The sequence below is a fragment of the Mauremys mutica genome, chromosome 4 (genome assembly GCF_020497125.1).
Source record: "Mauremys mutica isolate MM-2020 ecotype Southern chromosome 4, ASM2049712v1, whole genome shotgun sequence".
NCBI classification, from domain to species: Eukaryota; Metazoa; Chordata; order Testudines; family Geoemydidae; genus Mauremys; species Mauremys mutica.
Window position 1 is genome coordinate 141,172,697 of NC_059075.1, and position 19,622 is coordinate 141,192,318.

The 19,622-nt window shown below is 44.1% G+C and overlaps 1 protein-coding gene and 1 long non-coding RNA gene across 5 annotated transcripts in view; one reads left to right on the plus strand and one right to left on the minus strand.

Moving 5' to 3' along the window:
* Positions 1-19,622, plus strand: part of LOC123368650 — a 48,553-nt gene that overhangs the window by 19,220 nt on the left and 9,711 nt on the right. Inside the window, exon 3 of one of the 3 annotated variants that reach the window (XR_006578851.1) lies at positions 9,178-9,376. The exons of 1 other annotated variant lie outside the window; for it this stretch is intronic. This is a non-coding gene — a long non-coding RNA (uncharacterized LOC123368650). Of the gene's footprint in view, positions 1-590; positions 662-9,177; positions 9,377-19,622 lie in introns of those variants that run through there. One more of the 3 variants, XR_006578850.1, reaches the window with a different exon arrangement.
* PLXNA2 (plexin A2) overlaps positions 12,986-19,622 on the minus strand; it is a 312,269-nt gene continuing 305,632 nt past the window's right edge. For both annotated transcript variants that reach the window (XM_045013587.1, XM_045013588.1), the window contains 3 exons: positions 18,857-19,069; positions 16,834-16,984; positions 12,986-15,456 (listed from right to left, as the gene is read on the minus strand). In XM_045013587.1, the coding sequence (XP_044869522.1) occupies positions 15,361-15,456; positions 16,834-16,984; positions 18,857-19,069 (460 nt within the window). In that variant the 3' untranslated portion in view covers positions 12,986-15,360. The remainder of the gene's footprint in view (positions 15,457-16,833; positions 16,985-18,856; positions 19,070-19,622) is intronic.

Genomic DNA, 19,622 nt, shown 5'->3' on the forward strand with positions numbered 1-19,622 from the left:
GTGATTGTCTGGAAGACTGCAGCTGGACAAAGTAAACTGATTGCTTTAAAAAAATTATTTTTAAATGATAGGAAACACTATTGATTTTGTGCATTTAAATGCACTACAGAGTGGAAAATCCATTTTTCCTATTTAGGCACTGCACTGACAGAGTGAGAGACAATCCTTCTATGCGCCTCCAAACCTGCTCTCCCCACCACCCAAGACACAGACAATATGGGAGAAGTTAGGAAACACACACACGCATACACCCACCCAGCAATCCCATGCGGTCATAATTACAAAGCTTTAAAAACTTCCTCTTAATAGGTCGGAGTGACAAGAAAAATGAATGTTTTATTGAGGCAATAACATGATATAATTACAAACGTCTCCTGCACTTGGCACACAGACAAGGAGGCCGATTTTCAAAAGCAATAAAGGTGAAATGGCTGGCATAAAACTCCTGTAATCAAATGTAAAAATAATAGTGCAGTTCATTAATATCAAGACAAGCTAATGGAGATGGTGTTCTTAATTATCAAATACAGCCATGGATTTAATTTTTACCTGAGTCGTTTTAAACTTGGTCGTTTTTTTCCTTTTCATAGATGCTATGCCGCAGGGCAACACTGAACATTTGTAATTGGATTCCATCGCTGGAGTTAATTATAAAGAGACAATAAAAACTGCTTGGCTTCTATTTTAGTAACTATTACTTTGTGTTAAAATCCTTTGTTTGGGGAGGGGTAGATATTTGTAGTTTTAATTTAACGTGAACCCTTTGTACATATTATATCTGTGCATTTATACACAGGCATGCTACACACATATATAGACACACATTTTATATTATATATGTGTATCTGTATTAGTGTGAGTGTGATATATATATTTATATAAAATATACTATATCACATCACACACACAAAAAATATGTATATACACTCAGAGCCATACCTATATATAATATGCTATGAGGCAGGAAGACAGATTTCTCTGCTCTTCTGGGAGACCAGATTTCCCTAATCAAGAATTTAGCTTCATTAGCCAACAAATAACTCTGCCCTTTAGAATCTAATGAGCACATTCTCCCACCCAACCCCACATGACTCAGTAGCTGAGAAACTCTGAACCCATAAGTAGTAGTTTGGTGTTCTGTAAAGCTGTTTTAACTAATGCATAGCTACAAGATGGAACAATGGCTGCACAGGAATAATTATGCATTGGCAGGGGAGAGAGCAGGGCCTAGGCCAGGGAGGTGCATAAGCATATACCCCTCTTTAAGCACATACGTAGACCCTTTGACCTCAAGGTGTGCACATGCTTAAAAGCCTTGCTGGACTGTGGTTTAGATCAGTTTTCTACCAGTTGCCACATTCTGTAGCACAAGTGGTAAGTGAGATTGGCTCATAGCTCCCATCTGTAAGGAACCAGGAACTAGAATGCTGGGCTGGCTGGTATTCCCATAGTACCACCAGGAGGCCCTCCAGAGACCCAGAATGACTGAGCCCTGCATCCCTCTGATTGGCCAAGCCCCCTAGCTAACCCCAGGGGTTGGCCCAGGAAGTTGTCTGGGCAACCACATAGAGTTTAGTTTATTGCTACGCCCAACTTTGCTTGATCTCTGATTTCCGACCCGAGCCTGACGCGCACCCTGATTTGTGCCTCGCGAGCCTAACCTGGTACTGTCTCTGATCTCTGGCTTCTGACGCCAGCCTGACTCTCTTGCTTACCTAACCTGGCTCTTGCGATTCCTCCAGCTCCTGCCTGGTGACTACTGTCCCTGGTGGCCAGACCTTAGCCCAGCTGTAACTGCCAAGCCAGACCACTTACGCCCTGGTCCATTACACCATTTTAACTCCCCCATGCTGTGAGAAGCAGTGAGCTAGGGGACCTGATGGGTCCTTGTCATTTCTATATCCCTGATAATTTACTCTCAAAAGCCGGAGCGTGCACATTCCCTCTTTTGAAAAGAGGCTTGAAAGGTGAAATGAAAAATGTACAGAGAAAATGGATTCTCTCTGCTTTCAAAATAATCCATGTGAATTATTTCTAATGATGCTGTCTTGGAAGAAATGTAGTATTTCCTAGGTGAAAAATTTCTCATGAAGCAGCTGAATGATGCATTCTTGTGTCAGAAAACTATTTGCAAATGCATCAATATCCTTGTGTGACCATGAGAGCCGGAGTAGTAGAAGCTCAGTGCTAGATACTCCAGAAGTGGTGATTTTCTCCAAGTCTCTTAATGATCAACGCTACGTGTTTTCTCCTGGTATCTATGAGAAAAACTTTATCCATGAGAACATGCCAGTCATCAATTCTAGGAAGTTACCATAACAGATCACTCGCGCATAATAGCCTGCTTCCAGTACCTGATGCTTTAAAGAAAGATGAAAGCCTTACAGAGTGCACCTGGCCAATTGTGCAAAGATATTATGTATATAAAATGGGGCGAGGGGTAAATTTCCTCTCTGATCCTCAGGGAAATTAGCTTATACATGAAGGGCTCAATCCTGCAAGGTGATGAGCATTCTGGCCCTGATCCATCAGTGCCCTGAAACATGTGCTTGGCTCTAAGCACGTGAGTAATATCTCTGACGTTAAGGACATGCTTGAATGCCTTGTTGGGTCGTGGCCAGAGTACACAGCACCTTGCAGGACCGAGTCCTGAAGCAAGAGATCTGAATTCCCCTATCCTATGATTAGCAATATTAGTAATGGTCAGAAAATTATTATATTTTCTGTGCAGTAAAAAAGAGAGCACAATGCCATCACACAGTACCAGACACTATTGCCAGTGTGTTCATTGCTTCCCAAATGCTGAGTCAGTCTGGGACATAATATAGATAATCAGATTCTACTAATGTCACGTTGGCTTGGGGAGGGGCGTTCACCCATTACACTTGAAGGTGGTTACTTAGTGGCCAACAAGCTAAATCCATGATTAGGGGAATAAAAATTCTGCTTGTGAATCTTTCTCCCCATGGGAGAAAGAAACTCTGAAGTTTTGTACCTCCCTCCCCCCCGTAATTTTAGAATATATTTCACTGTCTATCACCAGGAGCTCACATTAAATTTAAATTACAAATGCATTAGCCATCTATACACACTAACACAAAAGAATATTTATTGGAATAAAAGGCACTAGATTTTTGAGTTATCATTCTCAGTTTTAAACAATTGTCTGATTATATTCAATTATGTGTCACGCTCAAGCTAAGTGTTTGTAGAAAAAGAAAGATGTTGGAATTTAAAACAATGTCAGGTCAAAATTGATGCCATGGTTGTGTTTGATAATTAAAAAAATGCCACCTCCATTAGCTTGTCTTGATAAGCAGACAGGCAGACGAATGGATGTTCAGAAACCTTTCTGCTAGTCCAGTGACTGTTCAAAACTAATAAGCAAGGGTTGCATCAGTATGTTCAGAAGGTAAAATGAAAGCAAGCCCAGAACAAATGAAAATGAGGAACGTGTGGAGTCGTGGATAAGAAAACTAAAAATTAGGGACTACAGAGTAAACAAAAAAACATGCTGCTGCTATTTCATGAAGAAAATAAACCTCTGTATTAAAATTGCCAAGTGCAGCCATCAAAACTAAGCAAATAGTTTCTGAGACAGCTTGGCATTAATACAGCCAGATGGGAGTGGAGGAGGGTGAGAGCACTGGTGTTGGTGCAGGGACATGGAGATGAGATTCACCGAATGGAGCCATGATTGCTGGGCCAGAGCCCAAAGCACTGCAAGATGCTAACAGATCAGCAGTAATTTTGTTCCCCTCACTTAAATTTTTTTTTTTTTTGGTACACTTCCCTCTTTTTATCCACTATTTGTCAGAAATGGCTCACACTTGCTGTCTGTGGACTTGTCCCTCACTCCGCCTGCTGTCAGGCACAACAGGACCCTCCACAACCCACATCCCCTCTTTCCCTCACAATGCACATAAGAAGCCCCATTCCGTAATCCACTTCCATCACTAATTGGTAAACACCTCTCCCACAACACAGACCCATACACTGCAATCACATATATCCCCCACACTGCACTTTCACTACCAATGCGCCCTCAATCACACGCGCACGGCCTTCCACCCAAACCCTCCTTCACCAAAGAATTCAAAGCTACACACCATAAAAATGTATTAGTGTCTGGACCACAAAGCAGCATGGTCTGTTGTTGAGACTCAAGCCTGTAGTGAGATCCTCCACTAGTGTAAATTATCATAGCTCCACTGGCTTCAATAGAGTGATGACAATTTGCACCCGCTGAGGATCTGCCCTCTAGTCGAGTTAGTGCTCACATCAGTGCTTAAACTATTATGGTGTCAGTTGTCGAAAGACAACGATTTCTTGAAATAGTAGCTTTGTAGCTGGAATTACGGTTTGTTGTATTGGAACAAGGACAATTTGGTAGAAGCGTGCCAGAGGCCAGATTGCTGGAGGCTAAACTGTACAGTACAGGACTTTATAGACTAGGTCACAGCCTTATGCATATTTTATAACTATGCTCAAATAGCACTTTAACCTTTGACAGGCCTGGGTAGAAAGCTAACAGGAGAACGGTAGTGGGGAGTGAGAGGCATCTGCTCTGTCGAGGGAGGGTGCTATATTCTTCACCTGTAACTGTGTCCATCTTTACTGGGGTCACTCTAGCAAAACTGGTATTAAGGATGCTGTCAAAGGGAGATTCAAAGGCCCAGAGGAGGTGGTGAAGAGGAAAGACTGGAAAGGAAGTAGCAACTGGAAAGGGAAAAATGTTCTTTCCCATGAGCTTTGGGCTCAGGAGTTCCCTTGGGGTGAAATCGAAAGGAACAATTGATTTCTGAAGTTGCCCTTTCAGTGACTCCCTTGAAAGGGAAAGCCCGAGGAATCTGTGCAGCCAGCTAGCTTGCTGAGTTAGACATGAAAAGCTGACAGGGCGAGGGCTTTACGTAACAGCACTATCTGCATTTTATATTAACTTTACTAAGCACTGTTTGACTTTGCCAGTGCAGATGATGTGACGTGCATGCCATGTAAAATGTAATTCTGATTAAGTATAGTTTCTGCTGTTCATGTGAAGTTTTATCTAGCTTTGAGGGAAACAAGACAAACTGACTTGCCAAAGGATCATATTGTCTCACTAACGTGATATATTTGCATTGGCTTCACATAGGAGCGGAATATGGCTGCCTATTAGCAAAACACTAAAATAGGCAGCCAAGATGCCATATACCTGCATAAAACAATGTCCTGATCAGATGCAGCACCCAACTCTTTGCTATTATCTGCTGTGTGTGGTGTTTAGAGCTTTGACATCCCATGTCAGATTTATCCTCTTTAATCTCCCTCTAAATTAAAAACAAGCTAAGCCCCTTTTGGAGATGTTACAGAAAACCACGTTTCCTTTTTATGCTTCCTTAAAGAACTCCATTTTTCTGTCTCTTCTCATCAACCAGAATAATTTTAGGCTGTTAGAGAAAGTTCATCGCTGTAATTGCAACCATATTGGTCATTAAAGTTGACAGGCTGTTCAGCAAGTCACTCATCGATTCCCACCACTCAGCAGACAGCTCCCAGCGCTTGCTAAAATGTTAATTTGAATTTATGAAAAGGAAGCAAATCCATTTCACCTCCAGGGAGGGGAGAAAGCTCAGAACTCATCCTTGCCTTTATTTGTAAACAGTATTCACATGCTCCTTTCCTAAGCAGATTCAAACTATTCATTATTTACTTTAGCCCATAAAAGATCCCCCTAGAGCTCTCTCTTATGGGTTGAAGTCGGTAATGCATTTGGGAAGGAGAATCGAGCTCTCCTGCCTCTGAGTTGATAAAACAACAAAACTCACATGACATTTCTGAGCTTAAGGATATTTAAGAAGGATAATGGTTCTTTGTATTTACATAGAAGGATCTCAAAAATTGAAAGAGGTGGGTATTATTACTATCACTTTATAGGTGGGGAAACTGAGGCACAGAGAGTTTAAGGACCTGATCCAGTGTGAGTCATTACAATGATGTCTGGGCAATTGATCAGGCCCTACATGAATACTAATGTCGTTCAGGCCCCAATCCAGCAAAGCATTTAAACATGAGAGTAGTCCAAAGAGTGGGACTTATCCTCGGTTGGTGTAAATGTGAAGCTATGACAATGTACAGAAGCCGAGGAGCTGCCGCCGTGTATGTAAGTGCTTTGCTGGCTCATGGGCTCTGTGATTCAGTGGCAAAGCTGGAAACAGAACTCAGGAATCATGACTCCCCATTCATTGTTCAAACCACTGGACAACTCTGCCTCCCAGTTTGACAATCTACAAGTTAATATGTCTGTCAGTATCTGGGGAGGAGGAAAGCTTTTTAAAGAGATTTGTGCACGATAGATAAATTGGCTCATCTCAAACAGATATAAAGCATCCAGCCACAGGGAGTAATTTCAGAAATGCTCCAGATACAACCACTTGTGGTTGTGTTTCCATTCACCATTCTTTCATCTGCTCTTGATGAAGAGCAGCCATTCCGGGTTATCTTGATCTCCCATGTTTTTTGGCTCTTTAGAATAAAGATAAAAAGAGAGATTCTTTAGCAAGTTGTTACCACGTGTCCTCACTCCCCACTCCCATTCCAATAACAAGGAAAACAACTTGATTTACTTCACTTATTACTGGAAAAAACATTCTCCCCTCACCCCCATTAATCATAGACCAAAAATTGTCTTTTGTATGTTTGAAGCTAGGGGGCAATGTTTTACCTTCTTGTCCAGCCTTGTGGCTTCCAAGCCCTTGGCATGCTATGGAAATAAATCTGACATTAAAATACTTCACTTTGGATCTCCGGTTACTGATTTATTACTGGTGCGCCGTAGCAAGTAAATATTTCTCGCAAGTGTTCTCAGCACATACAATGAATCCTGCACACTCCATGCTAGAAAATAAGGATCCACTTAGGGATTTTTTTTTATCCAGTAAACTTTATTTATATATAACAACAGTACAAAGTGAGTCCTTGGCTTGCAAAATAGGAGTGTTTCATATTTACAATAGGTACACAATCATATATTAGAATAACAAAAAAACTTTTTTCCTTGGAACATTTTTAAATACTTAAACTTTCTTACATTTTTTTCCACAACACTTGTAAAAACAACAAAAACCAGACAACCATCTTTTAAAAAAAATATAATACAGAACTCCAGTGTGTCAAATATAAGGGGAAGGGGGGAAAAGCTAGAGAAAGGTTACGGTTGTGTGGGGGTGGGCAAAGTATGCAGTTCAATTTATTATCCGTGACAGCTTGCCTTGTAAGTGGTATGCATTTATTTTTAAGGGATGGGTCAAAGAAAATAAGAAGCCCTTCCACCCCCGCAAATCTTTATCCAAAAACTCAAGCCAATCCTTTTTTGAGGTTCAAGAAAGTTTGGTTCCCATTTCCTGCTCACCCCCTAAATCCATTTTCCATATCAGTGTCCCTGCAGAAGGAGCCATTAACAAATGAGCACTCTCCGTGGTACCATAGGGGTATCCGTCTGTAGTACATTTTGAGTATAAGAAATAGCATGGCAGAGTCAGTATTATGGAACGATCCTTATTTACTTTTTGCTGGCTTCCCCTATATGCACATCCATGTACTGTCTGACTGGAAATGACACAAATACTACTAGAGAGGCTGTTTTCACCATTTCCCCAGCCCATCTGCAGCAGGAAGTGCTAGAAAGCGCAGGAGATTTCTGGGTTGATTTTGCAGACCTAAGAGGCCTGGAGAGTTCAGATAAGTATCCCAACTTCTGGGTGCTTTACTGGAACCCGCCAATCTGAGTTATTTGCCCATTGCGCAGGGGAGGGGGAAGACTTTTTACATTGGGGGTTGTGGGGAGAAGGCTGGATAATACAAAGGCAAATGGGAATCTTTAGACTGAAAAAGATAAACACAGAGACAACATCAGTGTTAACAATACAGCCAAAACAAATGGTGTCATCTGAATTGTGGCCTGATTCGTTTCATGTAAAACCCTCAAAGTGACGAGTCTCAGACACCCACGTAAGGTGACGAGCTGTTTGTTAAGCAATTTGCTCCAGTCCGTGTTTGTTACTAACCGGGGCAGAACACATGACACTCAGGTGCGTTAGCCACTCACTTACTGCTGATGCAGCGGAAAGATATGCATATGCAATGGAACCTTGACCTGCTGAAGGAAAACCCTCTTTCTGACAATTATCCCCAAGCTGTCATCAAAACGTCCCCCCACATCTGAGCCATTGCCAGCAGGTACAATAAAACATTGAGAGGATCACAAAGGGTTGTAGAGAGCTTACAAAAGCTTGATATAAGATGTTTGTCCTTAACTTAATTGGGAAGAAATGCTCACCACCTATTTCTGTACTGATTGGCTTGTCACATTGTCTTGAACTAGAACAGCAGCTTTGGAAAGGGTGGGGATTTTTGTGAGGCAAGAAGAAAAAAATCAAGATCTTCCTTTCAAACTGGGAGCCTTTATGAAGGTAAGAGGTAACCATGTCCCTTGCAGAAGGGAGTCCCTTGCACTATTGCTTATTGGAAATAGAACGGTGACGTTTCCCTTCTGTGAAGCCTTTTAAACTAAGAGAAACATGTTTAAAGCCTTCACAGTTTTAAAAACTCCCCCCCTTTTAAAACTAGTCTGACTGGCCTACATTTAAATTTTGCATTTTGGATTATTCAGCCCAGTGGCTTCTGAATAGCATAGCCTTTAGAAACTTCAGTGCATAGCTTTACATTTTTAACCCAAATGATTCCCCCAAGTAGTATCTAATTTAAAAAATGGGGCTGCCCCATCTGTATTAACATTGCGGGACCCTTTTGCTACCACATACATTAGCCCTGCGCCTCTCACCTGCTGATCCTGACAAGCCTGGGACAAAGGGTTAAAGGCTGAAGGGTACTTAGGGTGGGGATCAGATTTTCACTGAAGACACATTCAATATACAGATCAGACTGTTCACCAAGCTTTATCTAGCAAGTAACTATATACAACATCACAGCTCTCTGTATTATTGGCTTAAGGTTTATGGTACAATGGAATACTGAAATATGAGGACTGAGCTTTGCTGTATTTTTAATGCATCTTTGATGTTGGTTATTTATCCTTCTCTGAACATTTTTTATGTCTTTTCTCCAGAGTGCAGTCATCATTGAGTTTCCCCCTTATGTCCCAGCTCATTCAAGTCATTCTGTTTTTGTTTCATTTAGACTGCTGAACTGAGTTCTCCTGACAGGCAAAGACTGAGAGCACTGGAAACTGAAAGGAGAACTGCCAGCGACAGGAGGAAAACACAACCCTGCTGCTAATGGGAAACATTCTAGGCGTAGACTAAAAAAAAAAAAAAAAATCAATGTTACAGGAATAATTCTTAAGAATGTTTTACCCTGTGTCAAATTCCTGAAATTGGGAGGGCATCACAGCAGCATACAGACCAGCTTCCCTTCACCTCTTTTGGAGTTGTGGGCACTCAGTGTCTCTGGGAAATCAGACTCTTTATGTGCATCTCATGTAGGGCAACAAAAACGGAGGTATCCCAAACCAGTAGCTAATGTTGGTCCCTTGGATCTAAGCGACATGTCCAGGGTCACTCTGAGTCAGCAGTAGGCAAGAATGGACCCCAGAAATCCTGATTCTCGGGCTCTCTACTCTAATCCTTAAACAACATTCCCAGCCAAATTGTTACATGTATAGAAGGTAGTGAGATTTTTGGTAAAAATCCATTTAAAACATTTATTAGCAATAGAATATATTCTTTAAGTGGAGTTGAGTTGTCTGGATGTTTAGACTGCATAGGACAGGCATTGCATGCCAGGGAGAGGAAGGAGTCCATCAGCACAAGAGGAGAACAGCTGCATGCAATGGCCCTATTATGCCAGAGCACTAGGAAAAGATTTGCATCCTAAACATTCAAAATAGTGCGTTACTCACACACATTTCCCTTTTCTCCCTCCGCCTACAATGTTTCCCGTTAGCAGCAGGGCTGTGGCTATTTTATTTAAAATGCTTGTTTGTCATGACAGTTCTTAATATAGCTACAGGGCATTCTTAATATAGCTAGACGCTCTGACGGCTTCAGCAGTTTTCCTGTTCTGATTTCTCTTGCTTCACTTTAAGCACTGGGAGATCCTCTTACCCATCCTCTATGGGAAGAAGCAGACAATATGACCTCCACATCTCTCTGTCATAGCATTTTGGCGCTAAAGAGCAAAGTCTCAGCAGAGGCAAGCCTGCTGATAAGCTGGGACTCTTGTATAGGGTTTTTTAATAAAGGCTTTCAAAGTGGAAAGGCATTTGGTTAGCACTTTGCTACCCCTTGGAGTGGGCTCTTTGATGGCTCAGGATACTGCTCACCAGCAGACGATTAAATGGAATTATTTAAATAGCAGCACCAGACACAGAAATTCCAGAAATGACAGCTTCTGCTCTGATGTCAAAACCCTTGAAACAAAGCAGGCTAGTGACTCACAACACCAAACCAAGTTTGGCCCTGTGCAGGGAGGGAAGCACTGAAATGGATGTGGAATCATTTCATCTAAGGCAAACTCAGTGCCTCTCTACCAACCAAACCTGGAGTCAGGTTTGCCTGCAGTACAAAGAAAATACCATTTTAAGATCTGAAGCTTTACCCACAAAGTTGCTGAGAACAGGGCAAAGACTGCCAGGGCCTTGCCCTAAAGGGACAGGCTGTTTCATATCACAAACTTCCTTTAAACTTCTATTATATAGGAGAATAATAGAAAGTAGCAATGGAACAGACTGGCTAGGTCACATCTCGTCTATCCCTACTCCAGCTGGTGTTCCCTATACTACACCTCTAATCCCAGTCCTGTTTTACCTGATTTAAGTACTGAGGCTTCTGCTGCGTCCCTTGGGAGACTATTCCACAGTCTAACAGATTCTGGTAATCAGTTAAACATTTTCCCCTTTTGCTCAGTTGGCTCCAAATACCCCTAGTTATTAACCTCAAATATTCTCTCCCTACTCTGTGCTTACAAGTATTCATGGAATATAGATATATTATCCCTCTACTTATCACTTAGCCAAGTTATACATGTTCAGTTCTTTTCATCCTTCCTCATAAATCAATCCCTCCAGGCCCTGTAATCATTGTAATTTTTCCCTAATCTTTACCTTTCAACAGGATTAGGAATAATACAGCCTCTTTTCAAGCCGCCAGCCAGCAGAGGGCGAGAGAGTTGCTAAAGGACAAAAAACAAAACAACTAGGCAAGACTGACATATTTCATCCAGCAGAGGAGTGGTAGAACATCCACACACAACCATGGACATGGTATTTCTCCAGTAAAGAAATCTGCAGAGAGCCACTCAGGCAGAGACACATACGTAGGGAGATCTAGGCCAGGGGTCAGCAACCTTTCAGAAGTGGTGTGCTGAGTCTTCATTTATTTGATCTAATTTAAGGTTTCGCGTGCCAGTCATACATGTTAACATTTTTAGAAGGTCTCATTCTAAAAGTCTATAATATATAACTAAATTATTGTTGTATGCAAAGTAAATAAGGTTTTTAAAATGCTTCATTTAAAATTAAATTAAAATGCAGAGCCCCCCCGGACCGGTGGCCAGGACCCGGGCAGTGCGAGTGCCACTGAAAATCAGCTTGCGTGCTGGCTTTGGCACTCGTGCATAGGTTGCCTACCCCTGATCTAGGCTCTGTAATGCATTCAGGATTTCAGCCTTGACCGGAGAAAAGAACTCAACAAAGGAAGAAATCCTGAGGAACTGGACATAGAGAGGGGCAAAGAGTTTGTATGATGTTTCCTGCCAGGAGTCAAAGCTCAGGGAGATGCAACAAGCCAGCCATTCCAGGGAGAAAGAAAGTGGCGTAGGCCTTGTTAAATAAAGGATTTAAAATGAATGGACATGAAGGCATCTGGGCCATTATGTGCTACACAGAGCAGAGTGGATACTGCAAACTATCGTTCACTAACATTCTGGGTGAAGAAAAACCAGGTCTTTGCTTTCACAGTCATCAAACCTTATTGTCAGTCTGGTGCAAGTAAGTATTCAGCACAGAAGTGCTTGGGAGCCATCCTGAAAGCAAAAATAAGACCATTTGACTTGGCTGACCAATTGGGGAACTATGAATACCTGAACCAATGGTCATAGCTTGTTTGTGGGGCTCAAAAACATTCACATAAACCATTTGGTGGATCTTTGTGAACAACAAAAAACAACCAAACAAAAACACCCTGTCAAAACTGAATTTTTTAGGGGCTATCACAAATGTGATGTGCTCCAATCTTCTGTAATGTCAGCAGCAAACATGTCAGGTTAGCAATTGCTCTAATGATTGGGTGTTAAATTTATCAGCTACACAAAACACTGTGATGTTAGGCCTTTACCAGGACAGCCTCAACATTTCTACATGTTCTCTCTGACATCAGGCTCACCATACAGGCAAAGGGTCCCTGAGAAGGGAACTCTCTTAGTAACTGGCAGCCTGTATTCTGTGCTGCTTCTCATATTCCCTTCCTGCCCTGCTCTCGCAATGTGTCAGTAAATCAGAGCCTTCTAGTTGCAAAGCTTAGGCTATTGTGAATGTCAAAAGCTTTGGCTTATTGCACGGGGTCAGTCATTAGTATTTCTTTCAGGCTATTAATAGGACCCAGAGAAACTCTCAAAGGCGGATTATCAGAAGAAAGTGGACTTGGCATGGCTTTTAATGAATTGTAATTAAAACAGCAAGTTTCCTGAGTACTTCTCTGAATGTTTTTCCCCTCCCCTTCCCCTCTGTTGGCTGCATTTAGACTAGAAAACGAACAGTCTGGGGCTCTCACTGTGTAGTTAATATAGTGTTCTTAACCTGCACAGCAATAATTTGACACAGTCCTCTCACACCCTTCTGCTGAAATGGTGCAGGCAGGGGCAGCTCCAGGCCCCAGCACGCCAAGCGCGTGCTTGGGGCGGGAAGCCACGGGGGGCGCTCTGCCGGCGCTCCGAGGGCGGCAGGCAGGCTGCCTTCGGCGGCTTGCCTGCGGAGGGTCCGCTGGTCCCGCGTCTTCGGAGGACCTCCGCAGGCAGCCTGCCTGCCGTGCGTGGGGCGGCAAAATGCCTAGAGCCGCCCCTGGGTGCAGGTTGGCAGGCAGTTATGAGACACAGATTGAGAGCAGACTAAGGCCCTGATCTTCCATATGGATCCATCAGTACAGATCCTTACACCCAGATGGAGTCCCAACAACTTCAGTATGACTCTGTATGAGCTGAGTGGTCCATGCTGGCAGATCCCAATGGATGACATTTAAGCAAATGCAGATGAGAAGTATTTGATCCTCTAAGACAGCTGATTCATACTGCCCAACACTGCGGTTATGAGTCTCTCTGACCTCAGTAATATAGGGCCTCCCTTCTCTTCTCACACCCTTTATTAATCTTTTGGGAGCATATTTTTACTTTTAACTGAATCCTGCGGTTGAGAGATTGTTTTGCTTGGGTAGCAGCAGGATTTAACCCCCAGACCTGCAAAGTACTGAGCACTCTTGACCTCACGGACTTCAACCAGGTTTTGAACAGTACTTTATGTTGAGAAACATTAGCTAATCCTCTTGCACCCCAGTTATTAGTACTCCCTCCATTTCAGGGATGGCAAAAGAATCAGAGCGAGATGATAACTAGCCCGTGGCTAGCACACTCTGCCTCTCCACAAGGAGACTTAAGGCTGGGCATTTTCAAGGCTGGTTTTGATTCCATTAAACAAACTCTGGTAGCTATTTTGCTGCAACCACCAAGGCTCATATGGTCGATATTTCTATTTCCATTAGGTCTAATCACCTCATCCTCCCCCACTGCAGTCTGCACAAATATCAATATTTATTACACTGAGAAATATTTACAGCATTCCATCCGCCGCTTGGCACTCTTTAAAGGGACAGGAAAGCTTTGGTTTCTTTTAAAGGAAAGACACTCACAAACATTTGCCTTTCGCTGTCCATGAAAAGATGGGCTGCTATGGCCAGTTAGAAACTGAACCTAACAATGAGATACAGAGACAAAGATGACAATGTTGGCTGGCACTCGGAGTGCGTCATTTTGGACTTTCTCTCGCTGTGAATAAAGATTCTCCCTCTCCCCAACAAAAACAAAAAGTCCTATGCTTCACCTTTGGGTGACCTTGCATATGCTGAGAGAAAAATGCAATTGGAGTCTGTCCTGATCTTATGGGTAAGTATAAGTGTGTCTCAAACAGAAAAGCAATAAATATGTTATCTCGCTATGTCTACGCTTTTCAAGTATCACTTGCTGTAAACATTGGTTTTAGTTTGTTTGTTTTTTACTGCAAGAAATCACATTGTGGCTGGAACAAAATAACACTAGTCAACTAATAGCCCAAGCAACTAAGTCAGTCTCAGCCCAGCTCTGCTCGACTGTGCAAGATCAGCCAATTGGGTTTGCTTAAATTGCACCTGTAGAAACCTACAATGCACCAATTTCAGTTTAAACAGTATATGACTTCCTTAGTTTCAAATGCCACGAAGGGCAGAACATTCTTCAGGAACATGAGTGAAGCAAACAAAAATACCGCAGAATCTTTACACCGGGGTGGAGCTGTGTGTTGAAATGGAATGGAAATAAACGAGAAAAATGTTTAAAATCAGACCCACCATCATTCAACAGTAAGTGGGATTTAAAAAATATATATATAATATCTATATATTGACACTATATAAATACATAGATAAAGCTGGATTTCAAGACAAACAGGTTAGATGATCCGATGGTTCTGTAATTCAGGTCAAGTTCTTTCTGGTGCCACTGGATTTATTTCCAGCTAAACTATTATCTTCCTTTGTGTAAAAAGGTTTGGTGCAAACTTGTGCTCATATTTTTTAAAAGTTCCCAGGAACAGGAATAATTTAATTTTCCAATTTTTCGGATTAGCATAGGAGTCTCTTTGCAGAATGTCTGAGCCACACACCATGGGAAACTGACGCGTGAGAGAGAATTTGGAACTGAATTTTGTTGGCTGAATTATCTGTGTGGCCACGGTGGTTGCTTTAATTTTTTTCTTTCCCTCTTTTTTTTAAACCCTTTAAATACAGTTTTCATTATTTCCTAATATATATCAAATGATTTTCATGCAAAATAGCAGTCACGGAGGCATCCAGACTTCTCAGGTTCCTTCCTTCCACATATATGACTTGAAGAATTACTCCAGCTTGATCCTATTTTGTGTTGAGATGCACTGTCCTTCTTGCTGTCCTTTCAAACTGGAATCTAAATGATTTTGAACTTAATATCTGGGACAATCCCTGCTTCCCCCAGAGGATGTTTCAGTATTTCTATGGGTCCAGTGCCTTCCTTGCTTGTTCATACTCTTCATTCCCAAGAGTAACTAGTTCCTTCTCCTGGTCCTAGGAGCACCATCTCCTTTCTTCAGCTCTCAATAGACATGGCACAGATAAGCTGTTCTACTTTGTATGCCAAGCGCTGCCTGCGCGCCTGCTCATCCTGCTCCAGAGCCCCGATGATCTGGTGCAAAATAAACACGATTAATGTAAACATTCCAGAAAGGAGAGAAAAAGAAAGAAGGGGAGATGAGGGGCATAAATAAATAAAGAGAGAAAAATACTCAGAGATGGACTCTAGGTGTTAATGATAACATGCAGCAAAGATACCTAAGATGGGTCCAGTTTACTGAACTCCCTTCCTGGGCAACACAGCGGCAGTGGTTAGTGAAGCTGGTAAAACAGAAGTACTTGGGGCAGGCTAAGTTAATGCTGCTGAGCCAGTACAGGTCTGGCAAGCCTTGCCCAGGACTTGGGAGGGCCATCTGAGACTTCCGGGTCACTCCCCAATCTGAATGCTCTCCGCACTTGGAGGGCTGAGGCTGGCCTGTTGCTGTCAATCCCTCCCCTTAGTTTTGTTCCTTCAACGAAACTTAACTAACAAAAGACAAAGCACTGAGTGCTCTTCCAGTCCCAGCCATGCTGATTTATTTGTTGGACTGTTTGCTGCATGTTATACCATCAACACAATCATTTCCCTGCTCTTGTACCGTTGACTCTACATCCCCTGTCTCATTTAGCGTGAAAGTGATGAGATTTTAGTCCCTAATCGGAAGATGGCTGTGGCATTGTATCATAAATGCATACATGCAATTAAATGACAAAAACCTTCCTTTTAATGGATGTAATTGCAAAACAGGTTCTTCTCACAATGAAAATGAAGGGGTGGAACAGATGGCGAGAACTTGGTTTCAAGTGATGCATTCATTAAAGGAGCCCATGCTGCCAGCTTTGCTGTGACATGAAATTTGTGCCATACTGGAAGTTCCCTGAGGATGCTGGGATTTGTGACAGAGTTTGCTGGGGCAGGACGATTTTTCCCTGCATTTGGAAGTGGGCTGCACCGAGGGTGCACCCAGGTTCAGGAATTCAGAGCTGCCCACACAACGCTTCAAGGGATTGGTTCTCATGGGATGTGCTACACTGGCAGCTCTGGAGACCAAAGCCGCCTACTGACGCACAGCACAGGTACAGCATAGCTAGCAGCAGTGCAAGCTTCAACCATGCTGCCCGACCAACCAGCTGTCAGGGATGAGAGGGGAAATCGGCCTCCAGGCCCCATTCAGTCTTTGGCCTCCCTTCTGAGACTGCCAGCCAGGAAGCCAACTGTGCTGAGTGGAGAAGCCTATCCATGCCAGGAACAGGACTGGGGCTAACCACCTGTCCAGGGTGCTTTCAGTCACTACCAAGCCAGAGTGGAACTGAACTGCCGACCTAGAGGTGAAAGGCTCCGTATCCCACTTATATACAGAGCCTCCTCCCAATGGACTCTATCTGTCTAAGGTGGCTTGGTGGCAGGATTGCCACATATCCTGTGGCCCGGGGTGGGGGGCCTGCTCACCTCTTCACTGTACTTGCTGACGTAAGAGTAGATCTCATTGAGCGCGCTCAGCATGTTGAACTCAATGGCATGCAGGCGTGACTGCTCTGCGAGGTAGGCATTCATATCCTGGTCACTGATGGCTGGGAGCTTTGCAATGTCTGCATAATACCTGGGGAATGAAAGGTGAGACACAAATGAAAAACATATTGGCAAGGAAGGGCATCATGTACGCAGCAGGGATGCCAGTGCCTCCTGAGTGTAAAACCCCAAGGGTTCAGTCTCAGCTAGCATTCATTGCCCAGAACAGGGGTCTGCAGTTCTATCTGGCCTTTGTGAACTCTGAAAGGAGCCAGCAAGGCCTCTCCTCCCTATTGCTCCTAACCAAGCAGGAGCCACGGCAAATCTGGCCCTGTGCATATCAAAGGAAACATTTTGCCCCACGCTGAAATGCAGGAACTTCTGGGGTCCTGGGAACAGAGAAGCTTTATGACTCTGCACAGTAATACTATGTAATCTCCATCTAAAAAGTATACCGAAGTGGAGAAACTGAGGGATAATACCTTATCCAGTAGAAACTACAGGGCGGATTTGTGTGAGGCAGACAATAATGATCTGAACTGCAATCTGGGTCAGGCATCAAGGCTAACACTCCAAGATAGTGCCACGGGATCTTTAATGGTTGAGGTCTCCGTTGCACATCTAATCTGACAGTCAGCACCGGCCATAGCAGCATGCGTGTTTGAACTGTACTGTTTACTTTCTACCTTTCAACCATCCTACCATGTTTGCTCGTGAACCTGCCAACTGGGAGGCAGAATGGATCACCATTCATTCATTGTCAGCATAAAACTAGTGAGGAAGCCTGTCATTTTCATTTAAACTCTACCATTAAAAATTCTTATTATTCACTACATTCCTTTGATAGGTGGTCAAAAACCAGCAAGACTATAAGTGACACACCTGTCCAACAAGAACATAAGAACGGACGTATTGGGTCAGACCAATGGTCCAGCTAGCGTAGCATTCTGTCTTCTGACCGTGGTCAGTGCCAGGTGCTTCAGAGGGAATGAATAGAAGCATCCGCCAGAACCATTGTCCTCCTGCAAATGCTCCTCTGCTGCGAGACCTACACAACACCTGACAGTGGTCAGATGGCTGGCGTGCTGTGATTGCTGCTTATCATACTGACCAGCATCGCCTCCTTGTGCTGCCCTTGTCGGTCTGTTGTATTCACCCCGTCCCCTCATCTTATATTTAGGCTGGAAGCTTTTTGGGACAGGCACCATCTTTAGTGCAGTGGGGTCCTGGATCATGACGGGGGCGTGGCAATAATGATGCTTGCCATTAATTTAGAGGAAGAACCATGTCATCTTCCATCCAAGATCTCATCAGCTCCAATGCCGTTTAGACCATGGAATTGGGCTATGTGATGCTATGGCTGCAGGTCCAGCAATGCACGTGTAATGCTGACAGACCTCAGCAGGTGGGATTGAACCTGGGACCTCTGGAGCTAAATGCATGAGCTAAAAGCCACATGCCTCTTAGCTAAGGCTGCAGCAGACTCATTAATCACTAGATGGTCTAGGTGCCAGTACAGCGGGACAAAGCCACAGGCGCCGACTTCCTCTCTTCCTGAGGGTGCTCGACACCCCACTCCGCCCCAGGCCCGCCCTCGCTCCACCCCTTCCTCCAAGCCTTCACCCCTGCCCGACCTCTTCCCGCTTCTCCCAGCGCCTCCTGCATGCCGCTGAACAGCTGTTCTGCAGCGGGTGGTAGGTGCTGGGAAGGAGGGGAAGGAGTTGACTAGCGGGCTGCCGGCAGGCAGGAGGCGCTGGTGGGAGGGGTGGAGCTTGGCTGCCGTTGGGTGCTAAGCACCCGCTAATTTTTTTCCATGGGTGCTCAAGGGCCAGAACACCCACGGAGTCGGTGGGCAGAGCACTGCACCAAGCAGGCACGGGTTACATATGTACTACAATGGCTGACCAGGTGGTGCAATGAATCAGCTGCTGCTGCTCCTGACCACGCTCCCGCACTGACCTACCTTTCTACCCAGCTCTTGTAGCTGGGGATATCCTTGGCATAGAGCAATTTGTTGGAGGGGGAGTCCTTGCCCAGGCGGTGCTCGGAGGTGGAACAGGAGTCCATGAAGGTCTGGGCGACAACAGAGAGGCAGGCGTCTGTGATGCTGCCCTTGTGGATATCGAACACAAACTGGGGGTTTTTGATTACGTTCACCCAGAACCGGAGAGGGAGGCTGCAGGAAAACAAAGGAATTAAAAACAAGTCACAAACCCTAGAGACAGGAGGGGATCTTTCTTTCCCACGTATTTCGGGTCCCGCAATGATCTGCTCAGGGCGGTGCCCCTTATAAGCACTAAGTGGCAGTAATGGCCCCACACAGTCTGCAGTGGTACCCTAAGCAGAGCTGAGCCCATCTCATTACCAAACCCGGGCCAGGCTACTGGCCACTTTTCTTCTCTGATTTTCCAGCCACCCCTTGGCCCAGCCCCTGCTGACCCTGCCCACTCCGGAGTGGCTGCCATTTGACTTGGTCTTGTGCCATGTCAAGGGGCAGCCAGAAAGGCCCGGGTGCTGAAGCCAGGTGGACTGCAGGCACCGTACTGTAAGGCAGAGAGGAAGCTCTCTGTTTTAGGAGAGCCCCCCAGTGTTTCCAGTGTTGGGGTTTATCCAGGGGGCTCGGGAGGTCAAGTGCAGTCCGTTAGTCTGTATCTCAGCGTTCTTTAGAGCGAAGGTCTGTGGCACTGGGCTGGTGAGGAGGTGGGGTGCTACTAGAGTCCCCACTAATA